The sequence below is a fragment of the Hipposideros armiger genome, unplaced genomic scaffold (assembly GCF_001890085.2).
Source record: "Hipposideros armiger isolate ML-2016 unplaced genomic scaffold, ASM189008v1 scaffold_48, whole genome shotgun sequence".
NCBI classification, from domain to species: domain Eukaryota; kingdom Metazoa; phylum Chordata; class Mammalia; order Chiroptera; family Hipposideridae; genus Hipposideros; species Hipposideros armiger.
Window position 1 is genome coordinate 1,105,847 of NW_017731398.1, and position 12,514 is coordinate 1,118,360.

Consider the following 12,514-nt stretch of genomic DNA (forward strand, 5'->3'; position numbering starts at 1 on the left):
TTCACCAAAGAAGGTATAAGAATCGAAAATAAGCACACAAAAAGATGCTCAACATCATCATTAATCATTAAGAAAATGCAAATAAAACCACAATGAGATACCACCACACATGCATTACAATGACCAAAAGTTTTAAAACTGAACTCTCACCACCTCACACACATTAGGATAACTACTATAAAAAAAACAACAAAAAAACCCCACAAAACACAAACTCAGAAAATAGCAAGTGTTAACAACAGTGTGGAGAATTAGAACTCTTGCACCCTGTTGGTGGGAATGTAAAATGGTGTCGCCACTGTGGAAAAGAGTTTGGGAGCTCCTCAAAAAACTAAAAATAGAATTACCATATGATCCAGCAATCCCACTTCTGGGTATATACCCAAAATAATTAAAAACAGGATTTCAAAGAGATGTTTACACACCCATGTACATAGCAGCATTATTCACATTAGCCAAGAAGTGAAAGAAACCCACATGTCCATCGATGGATGAATGGATAAACAAAATGTAGCTGATACATACAATGGAGTATTATTCAGCCTTAAAAAGGAAGGAAATCCTGTCACATGCTACAACATGAATGAATGAGCCTAAGTGAAGTAAGTCAGTCACAAAAAGACAAGTACTGTATGATTCCACTTAGATGAGGTACGTAGAGGAGTCAAACTGGCAGCGACAGAAAGTAGAATGGCTGCCAGGGGCTGGGGAATGGGAAGGGGGTTGTTGTTTAATGGGTACACAATTTTAGTTTTATAAGATGAAAAAACTCTGGAGATTGGTCATGCAACAATGTGAATATACTTAACACTACTGAAGTTACACTTAAAAATGGTTAAGATGATAAATTCTATGTTGTGTTTTTTACCACAATTGAAAAAAAAAATGCCAGAGGCTGGAGAGAGAAGGCAGTTACTGGAACTCTCATACATTTGCTGGTGGGACTGTGAAATAGTATAGCCACTTTGTAAAACAGGTTAGCGGCTTCTTATAAAGTAAAATATACACTTATCATATGATCCAGAAGTTCCACTACTAGGTGTTTACACAAAAATTGTATGTCTATAATATCTTTATATTATGTCTAGAATATCTTTACTCACAATTGCCAAAAGGTGGAAACAATCCAAATGCCCATTAATTGATGAATGGATAAACAAATTATAGTGCCTCCATGTACTGGAGTACTACTCAGCAATAAAAAAAGAAATGAGCTACTGATAAATGCAATGTAGTAGGTTGAATTATGTTCCCCCAAAAAGATTATGTTCAACTCCTAACCGCAAGTACCTGGGAATGTGGCCTTAATTGGGAAAAGAATCTTTGCAGATGTGACCAAGTTAAGATGAGGTTATCCTGGATTGAGGGGGGCCCTAAATCCAATGACTCGTGTCTTTAAGAAAAGAAGGGAGAGGACAATTTGGACACAGAGACACAGACAAACAGAAAAGAAGGTCATATGTAATGGAGGCAGACAGTGGAATGATGGAGTTACAAGCCAAGGGGCACAGAGGATTGGCAGAAACCAAGAGAAGCTGGAGGAGGCAAGGAAGGATTCTTCCCTAGAGCCCTCGGACAGCATGGCCTGTGGACACTTTGATTTCAGACTCCCAGTCTCAGAAATGCCTGTTGTTCTAAGCCACCCCGTTTATGGTATTTCGTTACAGCAGCCCTGGGAAACTAATTCGTGCAACAACAGGGATGAGTCTCAAATGCAATGTGCTAAGTGAAAGAAGAACCCAAAAGACTACATATTTTTTATTCCATTTGTAAGACACACTGGAAAAGGCAAAACTACAGACCAGTGGTTCCAGAGACTGGAGGTAAAGGATGGAAACAGATTACAAAGGAACACAGGGAGCTTTGGGGGAAGATGAAACTGTTCTATATCTTAGTTTTGGTGCTGATTATTCAGCACAGAACTGAATACCTAAAAAAGGTCAATTGTACAGTATGTAAGTTACACCTCATAAATGTTTACTTTAAAAAAATCTGTGCTTCTGGGATTTGCTTTTATCTTCAGTTTGTCAAGATCCTGGGCAAAGGGTTCCTACTGGCCTAATCAGGAATAATATGAGGATCAAAATAATAATAGTTATAGAATAAAATCCATGGAAAAAGAAACCACAAAACCATAGAGAGAAATAAATAAATAAATGTATAAATTGAAAGCATGATGAGGATCAGGATAAAGTATCTCCTCACAAAATATTTATTAATTACAAAGGGGAGGCATAATTTTAAAATGGAAAAGCCTGACAGACACCCCCTTTATTAAGTGATCAAAGTGACCATTATTAGTAATATGACAAATGAAAATCATCCACAATAACAGCATTACTTCTGTGCTATTCCTGCCAAAGATGCATAATCTGAATCTAATCATGAAGAAACATCAGACAAACCCCTACTGAGGGATACTCTACAAAATAACTGGTCTGTAATCTTCAAAAGTGGTAAGGTAACAAAAGTCAAAAGAAATTTTTTTCATGTCAAAAATAAAAGACTGAAAAACTGTTCTAGGCTGAAAGAGACTAAAGACAATACTAAATACATGTGATTTTTCAACTGGGTCCTTTTGGTACAGAGGACAGTAATGGGACATTTGATGAAACCTGAATGAGATCTGAGATTACATGGTAATAATGTATCACTACTAATTTTCTGATTTTCATGGTTCTATTTTGGTCATGTAGGACAATGTCCTTGCTTGTAGGAAAGACAAAGTTAAATATTTTGGGGTGATATGGCATCAGGTCAGGAAATTATTCTCAAGGGGCAAAAAAGTTATCTGTACAGTATTTCCAATTTTTATGTAAGTTTCTGTGATTTTTTTCAAAGTAAAAAAAAAGGTATTCAAAGAAATAACTCTGGGAAGACAAACAGCTGTCACTTCATCCCGTTCCCAAATGCAACAAGAGAGGGACATGATAGTAAATTCTGTATTCCTCTAAAGTTGACAATAAAATGCCACAGAATCAGGATCTCAAACACAGCAAACCTTGACAATCCTCTGTTTTCTGAAGCATGAAATTCAGCACAAAGCAGAGATCTACTTTATTTGGATACTGAATGACCCAATAGGCCAACATATAAGAAGTTTGATCTATACAGGTAGACCTCTAACTTAGGCAGTTAAAGTGAGATTCCAATGTATATTAAAGACAAGATTCCAGAGTCATAGGTACAAATATGCTCATATTGTACTTTTTCTAATCATTATTATGTTTAAGAGTTCCTATTAGCACTCTCAAATGGAAGTCCCCAATTTATATAATACTTTCCCTTTATGGGACATCAAACACGTGAACCCAGCTTTCAAAACAAAGAAAGAAAACTACTTTTTAAAGGAGAGGCATCCAAATGAATCAAGTTGTGCTACATCTTAAAGTTGATATCTCAACTTTAACACGAAATCTTAAATTGTGTAATAGAATGACAGGCTAATTTTTCAGAGAATAGGGTATCTAAGTAAGTCTAACTTGGATCTTAACAAAAGTATCGTATACCATTGTCTGAAACACCAATTTCACATGGTTTTGAACAAGGCCCTTCACTGATACGAATGATTAAAGCACCTATGACATTGCACTAATCTAAATGTAATATAGGCCACTTACCTATGCCTTAGATCTGCACTGTCCACTATTGTAGAAACCAACCATGTGAAGGCAGTGAAATGTGGCTAGTCCGAATTGAGATGTGCTTTAAATGTAAAATACTCAAAGACTTAGTACAAAAAATAATGTGAAATATTTCATTAATGTTTTTTACATTGATTATATGTTGAAATGACAGTGTTTTGGATATAATGAGTTAAATAATTATTCAATTTATTTAAGTAATATTAAAATTAACCCCACCTGTTGTTTTTTTTTTTCTTTAATGTGGCTACTAAAAAAGCTTAAATTACATATGTGGCTCACATTATATTTCTATTGGACAGGGCTGCCTTAGATGATTTGTGAAACAACACTATCTTATGCTCCAGAAACTAGGAAAGAGCATAATGATGGCCTTCCCAGCAGAACACCGTGTATCTAGGCTAGGTTTAGGCTTCAGGATCTAATATTTTTAAGGATAATCTCTGCCTATCTTTTTACAGTCCACTCAGCTTAAAGAAGTAAATATCTGGAGGTACCTGAAACTCTGCCGCACTGCTGCGCAGCTGGCTCACATTCGGTAAGGATCCGCCATGGTACTGTGTCAGGCGCAGTTGCTGAAGCTTCTGAAATTGAACCTGGAAACAAAACGATTTTAAGACTGTTGAGAGATGACAGCAGAGGTCTGAAGGAAGCATCAAAGTATGGTGTGTTGTAGTGAGTGGTTCAAGAATGAAAGTCTTGGTTTCGATTTCTTCTCTACTTCAAACCGTCAGGTTTCGGGTGATTTGTGGTTTTTGATTAGTCTTTTTTTGAAAAGAATTTACCTATGTTCCAAATGTCCCATGTGCCATGATGGTAAGGCCCTCTTGCAAGGTCTCTGAGTGTGTGTGTGTGTGTAGGCGTGCGGGCACAATCAGCAAAAAAAGAATTTCTTGAAGAAAAACTAAGCCACTACTTATGATTCTATGAAATGAACTGTTTTTTCTTCTCCATGATCTTTTTCCGTCACTTACCTTTATGTGTAATAACTGCATAATTGTGATCATAACATAGGTACAATCTTAAGCCTTTTCTATGATATTACATAATCATATTTAACGGCAACATAACATTTCTCCTTCTGAATTATTTCCTTAGGACACATTCCAACGAGTGATTACTAAGTCTCTGGGTATGGGCCTTTTGATGCTTCTCAGCACAGACTGCCGAAAGGTTTTTTCCAAAGAGCATATATGAGAAAGCAGTTTTCACCAAAAACCTCGCTATGCTGGAGATGATCATTAATTGGGGTAAGGAAGGAGGCCAATTCAACAGGTATTAAATGGCATCCCATATACCTTTCTTCTGCAAGTCCTTCCTTGCTTCATTTTTCAAAAGGCAATAAACTGGTTCCAGTTCTTATAAACCCCAAAGTGGTCCAATTTGGTCTTTAAGAGTTCTCTTTCTAAAATAATAAATTACCTCTGTGGTTATATAACCCTTGGCACTTATAATTCATGTGGGGAAGAAAGGGTCAATGGGAACGCTGAAACAGATTTTTACCCTTTTATTACTCTTTGTTTAAAAAAACAAATTACCAGATCTGAGTCTATTGCCCGCTTCATCCCTAACCCTCTCCACAACCACCAAGGGAGACTGCGTTATCCCGCTTTTATTGGCCTGGAGACCCAGGCTTAGGGAAGTTCAGAGACTTGCACAAGGTTACAGAGCTAAGGAGGCCGAGCTATGGCAGTCTAACTCAAAACCCACAGTCTTTCTTATGTCTGCCATGTGCTTTTCCTTTTTATCATTTCTCCCTCAATGATCACACTGTTTACAAGCTCAGAGAAAAGTGTAGTTTGGTTGACCAAAAGCATTGCTGAGCCTATGACGCTCTCTGATTTTGTTTTGTTTTTGCATTAATTATCAAAACTTTCAAACATATACAAAATAGAAATAAGTATAATGAAACTCCACTTATCCAGCTTCAACAATTATCCCAACTTATGTCCAATCTTGATTCATCTTTACCTCCTCCACTACTCACAGCATCCCACTGAAAGAAACCCCAGGCATCATATCATTCCATATTTCAATATGCATCTCCAAAAGATAGGGACTTATATCTGTTGGGAAGTTTTAAAGGCATACAAAACACTTTGGCAGCCTTAACTTCCTTATACCCACAGAATTTGATTTCTCAAATGAACTGCACTGGGAGATGGTTATAATCTATTCATCAAAATTTAGATCAGAGAGTCAAACATGAGGAGGAGGACATGGTGAGTTTTCCCATCTATCAACTGAGTTATAAGAATAAAGTCTCGGTTTTTTTATCTTAACAGTCTCAAAGCACTTACCAGAAGCATTTGACGCTATCCTTGAAATGCTCTAGACAAAATTCTCATCCCACCCTGACCTAAAAACCTTTGAATCCTCTTCCATCAACCCATCCATTTATTCACTTACATAAAAAATTTTAACTGTATGTTAGGTACTGTCCAAGCACTGGCTTACTAAGATGAACACATGCCAAAGTTCAGGCCTTCAGAGAGTTCTCACAAAGGCTTCGACTCTTACCCAAAAGCCTTGACACTTCAACCGAGCTAAGTTCTACATCTAGCTGGAAACCTGCCTTCCCCTGAGCTTAAGGCCCTCTCACGGTCTCCCAGATCTGCTCTACCTCTCAAAGTGCCTATATCTAGAGCCTTCAGAGACCGCTGCACTACAGTAATAAGAGCACTGGATTTGGACTTGAAGACCTGACTTTGTAACCTGGCATGTGATTGGGCAAATTATTCTGCCATCCACGTCACACAGACAATTATGGATTAAAAGAGAGAACAGATTTGACAGTGGTATGTAAAATGTAAAGCTCTGGAAAACTTCTCAAAATATTATCATTATTGTTGATATTCTCAACTACCTCCTAAACCCTTGAGAAATTTTGATATTTTCTTCTCTTGAAACGTAGAATCATTGAACTAAAAGAAACTTAGAGACTGTCTGTGACATTGTCATGCTTACTGATGATGAAAATGAGGACCGAAGAATGATGAGCCTGGGGCAGAGGTCACAGGCTGGCAGGCCGTAGGCCACATTTAACCTAGAGATCTCCATTTGACCCACATGATACTGACCCACACTCACTGTTTTACACTGTAACGTTAAAATGGGAAGACTGAATAAAAATCTGGATTCCAAACTCTCTTCATTGAGATCATACAACAATGAACCCATATTCTTGCATGGCAAAAATGCAGGGAGATGAGAAGTGGTTCCCCCCTTAGATGGGGCTTGGGTTCTCCTGTTTGCCCAAGTCCTCATTGTCCCCTATTAGTCCTCCACTATGGCCTGAGGTCAGCTGCCATTTATCATCTCATTCCTGATCCCTCCACTAATTTTCCTGTAACTTGAGTTAGCAACCTTTAGATTACAGTAACACACTTTACTGGAATTTCCTTCAATGTCGATATGAATTGAGATCCAATCCTCACTAATTTCTTTTTGAAAAAGCCTCCTAATAGTCAACACAATCCCAAACAAAATCCCAGCAGGCCTTTCTATAGAAATTCACAAGATAATTCTAAAATGTATAAATGTGTGAACAACCTAGAATAGCCAAAACAATTTTTAAAAAGATTGTAAGACTTAAATTACCTCATTTTAAGACTTAATATAAAGCTACAGTAATCCATGCGTGCACTATTGTTAAAAAGAGAGATGTATAGATCAACAGAACAGAAGAGAGAGTCCAAAACTAGACCCATTCATATATGGCCAATTGATTTTTGATAAAGTGTCATAGTAATTCAATGGGAAAAGAAAAGTGTTTTCAACAAATACTTCTGGTACAATTAGATTGTTTATTTAAAAAAAAAAAAAAGCAGTTGAGTATATAGACATTCAGTGATAGCCAGATTCAAACCCCAGCTCTACCACTCGTGCAGTCTTACCTCTCAAGCCTCAGCTTGCTCATCTGCAAAATGAGGAACATTATGGAAACATACTCCTAGGGTCATTGTGAGAACAACATGAGATAATGAATGCAAAGGGAGCACCACAGGACCTGGCAAAAAGATAACGCTCAATCCTCAGCCTAAATCTAATCTTTCTAGCCTCTTCTCTCTACTCCTCTCTCAGAGGCCCCACTACTCCATAACATACCTAATGTTTGTTTTAATCTAAAAATAATGTTTTTTTCCAAATAGTCAAGCCAATTTAATGCTCCAGGTTGATGTGCTGGGTTTATCCTGTGGTTTCCCAATGCTACAACTTGTTCTTCAAAGCCGAACTTCTTGAACAAGTTCCCAACCCTGTCTCCATTTCCTCCCATTCATTACTCAATGCCTCACAACCTCCCTTCCAGCCAGCACCCTGTGAATGCAGTGGCTCTCAGCAAGGTTACCAATGCTCTCCACGTGACTGGACCAAAGGACATGTCCTTATCGTGTCAGACCAAGTCAGCAGTACTGGGCTCAGCTGGTCAACATTCCCGCCTCTTAACAATAATCCTTCTGGCTTTTCTCCTAACTGTCTTGCGGCTCTTCAGTCTTCTTTGCTGGCGCCTCCTCTCCCTCCCCTTTAAACAGTGAAGCTCCGTGGGCTTCTCCTAGGTCCTCTTTGCTTCTCACTCTATAGCAGGGGTCACAAACTCAAATGACTACAGGTGCCAAGTATGGAAGACAACTAAGTGAAGTAGCTGGCATCACTCTGAGGAACACCATAGGGAGTGGTGGGGACTGTGGCAAACCAAAGAACACACACATGCACTATCTAATGGTGGCAGCCACTATTCAGTTCCAGGTAATTGCTGCCATGCAAAAGTGTAGGGTGAATGTTGTTAGAGAATCTCAATTTTCAAAAGAAGCCAGAGTCCAGATTTTAATGTAGAATCCCCAAATTCATCGCTGGCCCTAATTTTTAAAAAACACACATTTAGGACTCCCAAATTAAAAACATGTCAGAGGGCCAAACTAGAATTTAGGCCACCAATTTGCAAGGTCTGTCCTAGAAATTCTTCCTAGGCAGCTGAATCTACTCCTGCAGCTATACACTCAAGATTCCCACATTTACATCATGAGTCTACAGCTTAGAAGCCTATAGCATAGACTTCCTTCCTGAGCTCCAGGACCACTTAAACAACTGCTGAACCATCTTTACTTACATGCCTCACAGGTACCTCAAACTCAGCATCTCTTGACATTGCCCTCACCTTGCTCCTGTGTGTGCTCCCTCTCTTAATGGAGGATACCCTGAAATGGCTCAAGTCTGAAAGCATCCTCCAGTCCTCCCTCCCCCTCAGCTTCCTTATTATCACTAAGTCTGGTCCTTTCTATCTCCTAAGTATCAGTCTGTTCACCTCTGAGCCTCCCTGTTTGCTAACAACCTAGTCAATGACAGGCATCGCCACATCTCCTAGCATAATATTACAACATCCAAACGGTTTCTCTGCCACCTCCTCCTCTGTGCTGGCCGCCATTGTGGAGCTCAGGCATTCTTTTAAAATGCAAAGCTCCCATGGTTCAAGCCGGTCAATGACTCTCCATTGTCCTTAGGATCAAGTCCCAAATCCTGTCTCTACAATCTGATCCCTGTGAAGGCCTAATCTCAAATCACCCACCTCACCCTCCTCATCCCCTTGCATGAACCTCTGTTCCCTGTGCCTGCAACATTCTCCTTCCCTCACCACACAAGCATATAACCTCAAATGCCTTCCCTACTCCCACTGATCCTTTAGGCCACTAGAAGAGGTTAGGACTCCCAGCCATACACTCCAAAAGCTCCACCTGCTTCCCCTGTTGTAATATTCATCGAAATGAGTCCTTACTTGTAAAATGAATGGTCTTTCCCATTAAATCCTAAAATTCATGAAGAGGCTGTGTTCTGCTTACTCGTTACTGTACCCCAAGTGTGCATCCTAACCCCTGGCACACACTAAGGACTCAATAAAAATTTGTTGAATAAATTAATAAGATCTTCAAAGCAAGGCACCTTCTCCACACACACATCCCATTTACCACAGTGGGCACTCCAGTACTGACAAATTAATGAATGAACAAAGGAACAGCCTCTTTCCAGGCATATCTGCCTCCATTTTCTTCCCCCTCCTTACTATTGCTGGGACCACCTCCCAGCATTCTCTGCTCAAAATTTTCCCACTGCTTCCTGATAAGGCTGAACCCTAAAGCTAGAATGAGAAATTCTCCAAAATCCAGTCCATTCCACCTACTAGGGTTTAACTCCAACTCTTGAAGAATTAGCTGTGATTATGTAGAGAAGGACTTGAAGCCCAGCACAGGCTCAGAGAGGAAAGAGTGCCTAAACTGATTAGCGATACCTGCCATGGGATGGTAGTGGAAAGTCAGTACATCTGCCATCCAGTTACTAATACAAAACTAGATGGATTCTTCTACATCTGGAACCCTTGGACCATTGGAGGTTCACAGACATATGCTTGGGGACTAAGAGTTCTGTAGAAGAAGTGTTCAGTTTTGTGATTCATTATGAAAATCACCCTTAAAATTTTTAAATAAGCAAATTCAGTGTTATCACTTGTCTTTGTGTTTATGAGGTTACTTTACTTGCAGTTGGAAGAGAAAAGAACACAAGCAAAATCAACATGTAAATGATGCTCTGTACCAGTGAAGGGTAACGTGGTATCATCATTTTGTAGTAATTAGAATACAGAGAAGTGGTTGCTGAACTGAGTTATCACATAGGGCAGAGTTGACCAGGCTTGCTAATAAACTCGATAATCTGAGCTATAGGGGTTAGCACAATATTTCCATTGGGAGCTGCATTTCAGTTCAGCAAGATAGCATTTATCATGTACATGAATGGTGTGAATTTGAATTTATTGCATTTTTAACTTTGAATTTATTTGTACACGTGTTTTCAGATAATGTAGTATTTATCTAAAATACTAATAGTTTAATTAATTAGATTTAATAAAAATCTAATATTTTAGATATAGTTGTATCACAACTATAAGCAAAAGACTATTTACAAATCTGTCTGAACATATGTGAGTAACATAATCAAACTCATTTAAGTGAACGCTGAGGATCTGTGAAAAATTTTGCCTTTAAGAGACTGATCAACCCTAAATATAGACACAGAGTGCCTGTATTTGTACATAGACAATTTATGTATCTAAACAACACATAACAACACAGGCCCCAGCACTAATCCCCAGCTTTCACCCAGTCATTCTCCTCAATATGCTCTAAGCTTGCCATTCTCATCCCTAAATCTAACCAAGGTCACATGTAAACGTTTGTGGACACCAGGTGGGTAATAAATGAGTGAAGCTAGTCAGGGTATGAGAAAAAGTTTCTTGAAATCCTCAGCGTTCTTTATCTATATATATTTTTTTCTCAGAGTGATAGGTATGTAAGTATAAGAGTATTTTACTTTCCCCTTAATTTCACTAAAAAATAAATAAAAGATATGACAAATGGCAAGTGACACCTAGCCTCAATGTGGGGTATCATGACAGGGTGTGGTGTGGACTGTGGCCAACTAGAGAATTCAGGCTCCAGTTCAGGGGGCAACCATCACCCAGCTCCAGCCAATGGCTCATACGGGAATTCAGGATAATTACTATCAGGTCCCCCAGTTGTGCGTGTATGCGCGTAACATTATATACAGAAATATTTATATAATGAATAAATGTTGGTTTTATATGAAAACCTCCCAATTAAAAAATTCTGGGAACAGATTCAAAAAGTTTTCCCAAACACGGTGCTGACCAAAAACTAAGGTGTCTGCAGCTGGGTGAGCGGGGGCCACGAGTCTGCGACTCTGTTCTCAGCGCTCCTTCCAGCCGCCCCCGGGCCCAGCATCTGCACATCCTCCCCCATCCTCCCGATGGTCCTTCAAGGTCAGCATGAGGATCCTCCAGGCCTGCCCCGCTCTTGCTGAGCCTCCTCAGCAGTCCCGTGGACACTGCTGCTGGCTCTCCATCCTCCACGGCCTCACACAACAGTTACCCAACCTCGCCCGGGGCTCGTCCCGCTCGCGCCTGACTCCTGGACCCTCGTCAGTCACCACCAGCCACGCTGTGCACCTGGCCGGTTCTCGTGCAATACCCGAAGCGGAACCCAGTAAACCGGCCGATAAAGCACCTCCGAGGAGTCAAAGTAGGAAAGGCTCGCAACGGACCCGGGGTCCCATCACGGTACCCAGACCCCAGCAGGCCGGCGCCGGCCCAGAGCGCTCCTGAGAGGCGGGCGAGACCCTCGGGCCCGCGCGCCCCAGCGCCCAGCAGTCCCGAAGGGCTCGGAGCAGCGAGGAGCCTCTCAGCCCGCCGCGGAGCTGCTTGTGATTTCCTCCCGGGCTCCGGGTCACCCTCCCCCTCAGGCGCTCACCCCGCCGCCCGCCTCGCCAGCCCAGCCCCGCGACCTCCCATCTCCACGGCGCGCGGGTGTCGGAAGGCGGGGAAGTGAGTGCCGAGGCCGCGGCCAGCCGGCCCCGTTCCCGGGCACCGCCCCGGCCCGGCCCCGCAGCTGCCTCAGGCCCACGACCTCTCACCCGCCGCGCGGGGCCCTCCCGAGGCCGTGGCCGCCCCTGCCGGCGCGGGCCCGGGCCCTTACCCGCGACAGGGTGAGGTCGGTCATGAGCTGCTCGAAGGCCCGCGTCTCCTCGGCCTGCCGCTGCGTGTGCAGCGCGATCTTCTCACTGAACTTCCGCGGGTTGGCGCTGCCCGAGCCCGGCGAGGCGGCCATAGCGCGGCCCAGCGCTGGCTGAGGGGAGGCGGCGGGCGCGGGGCCTGCAGTTCGGCCCACCCGTCCGTCCGTCAGTCCGCAGGCCGCCCAAGCCGCCGCCCGAGGCCCTTCCTCCCGCGCGACCCGGGAGAGGAGCCGCTACGGCCCCACAGCCAGCGAGCGGCCGGGAACGCGCGAGGTCCGCCCCCGCGCTGGCCCCGC

The 12,514-nt window shown here is 42.0% G+C and overlaps 1 protein-coding gene across 2 annotated transcripts in view; it reads right to left on the reverse strand.

The window, feature by feature from the left end:
* Positions 1-12,502, reverse strand: part of CRTC3 (CREB regulated transcription coactivator 3) — a 91,127-nt gene extending 78,625 nt beyond the window's left edge. For both annotated transcript variants that reach the window (XM_019640219.1, XM_019640218.1), the window contains exons 1-2: positions 12,182-12,502; positions 4,142-4,240 (exon numbers count right to left, since the gene is read on the reverse strand). In XM_019640219.1, the coding sequence (XP_019495764.1) occupies positions 4,142-4,240; positions 12,182-12,313 (231 nt within the window). In that variant the 5' untranslated portion in view covers positions 12,314-12,502. The remainder of the gene's footprint in view (positions 1-4,141; positions 4,241-12,181) is intronic.
* Positions 12,503-12,514: the final 12 nt, after the last annotated feature.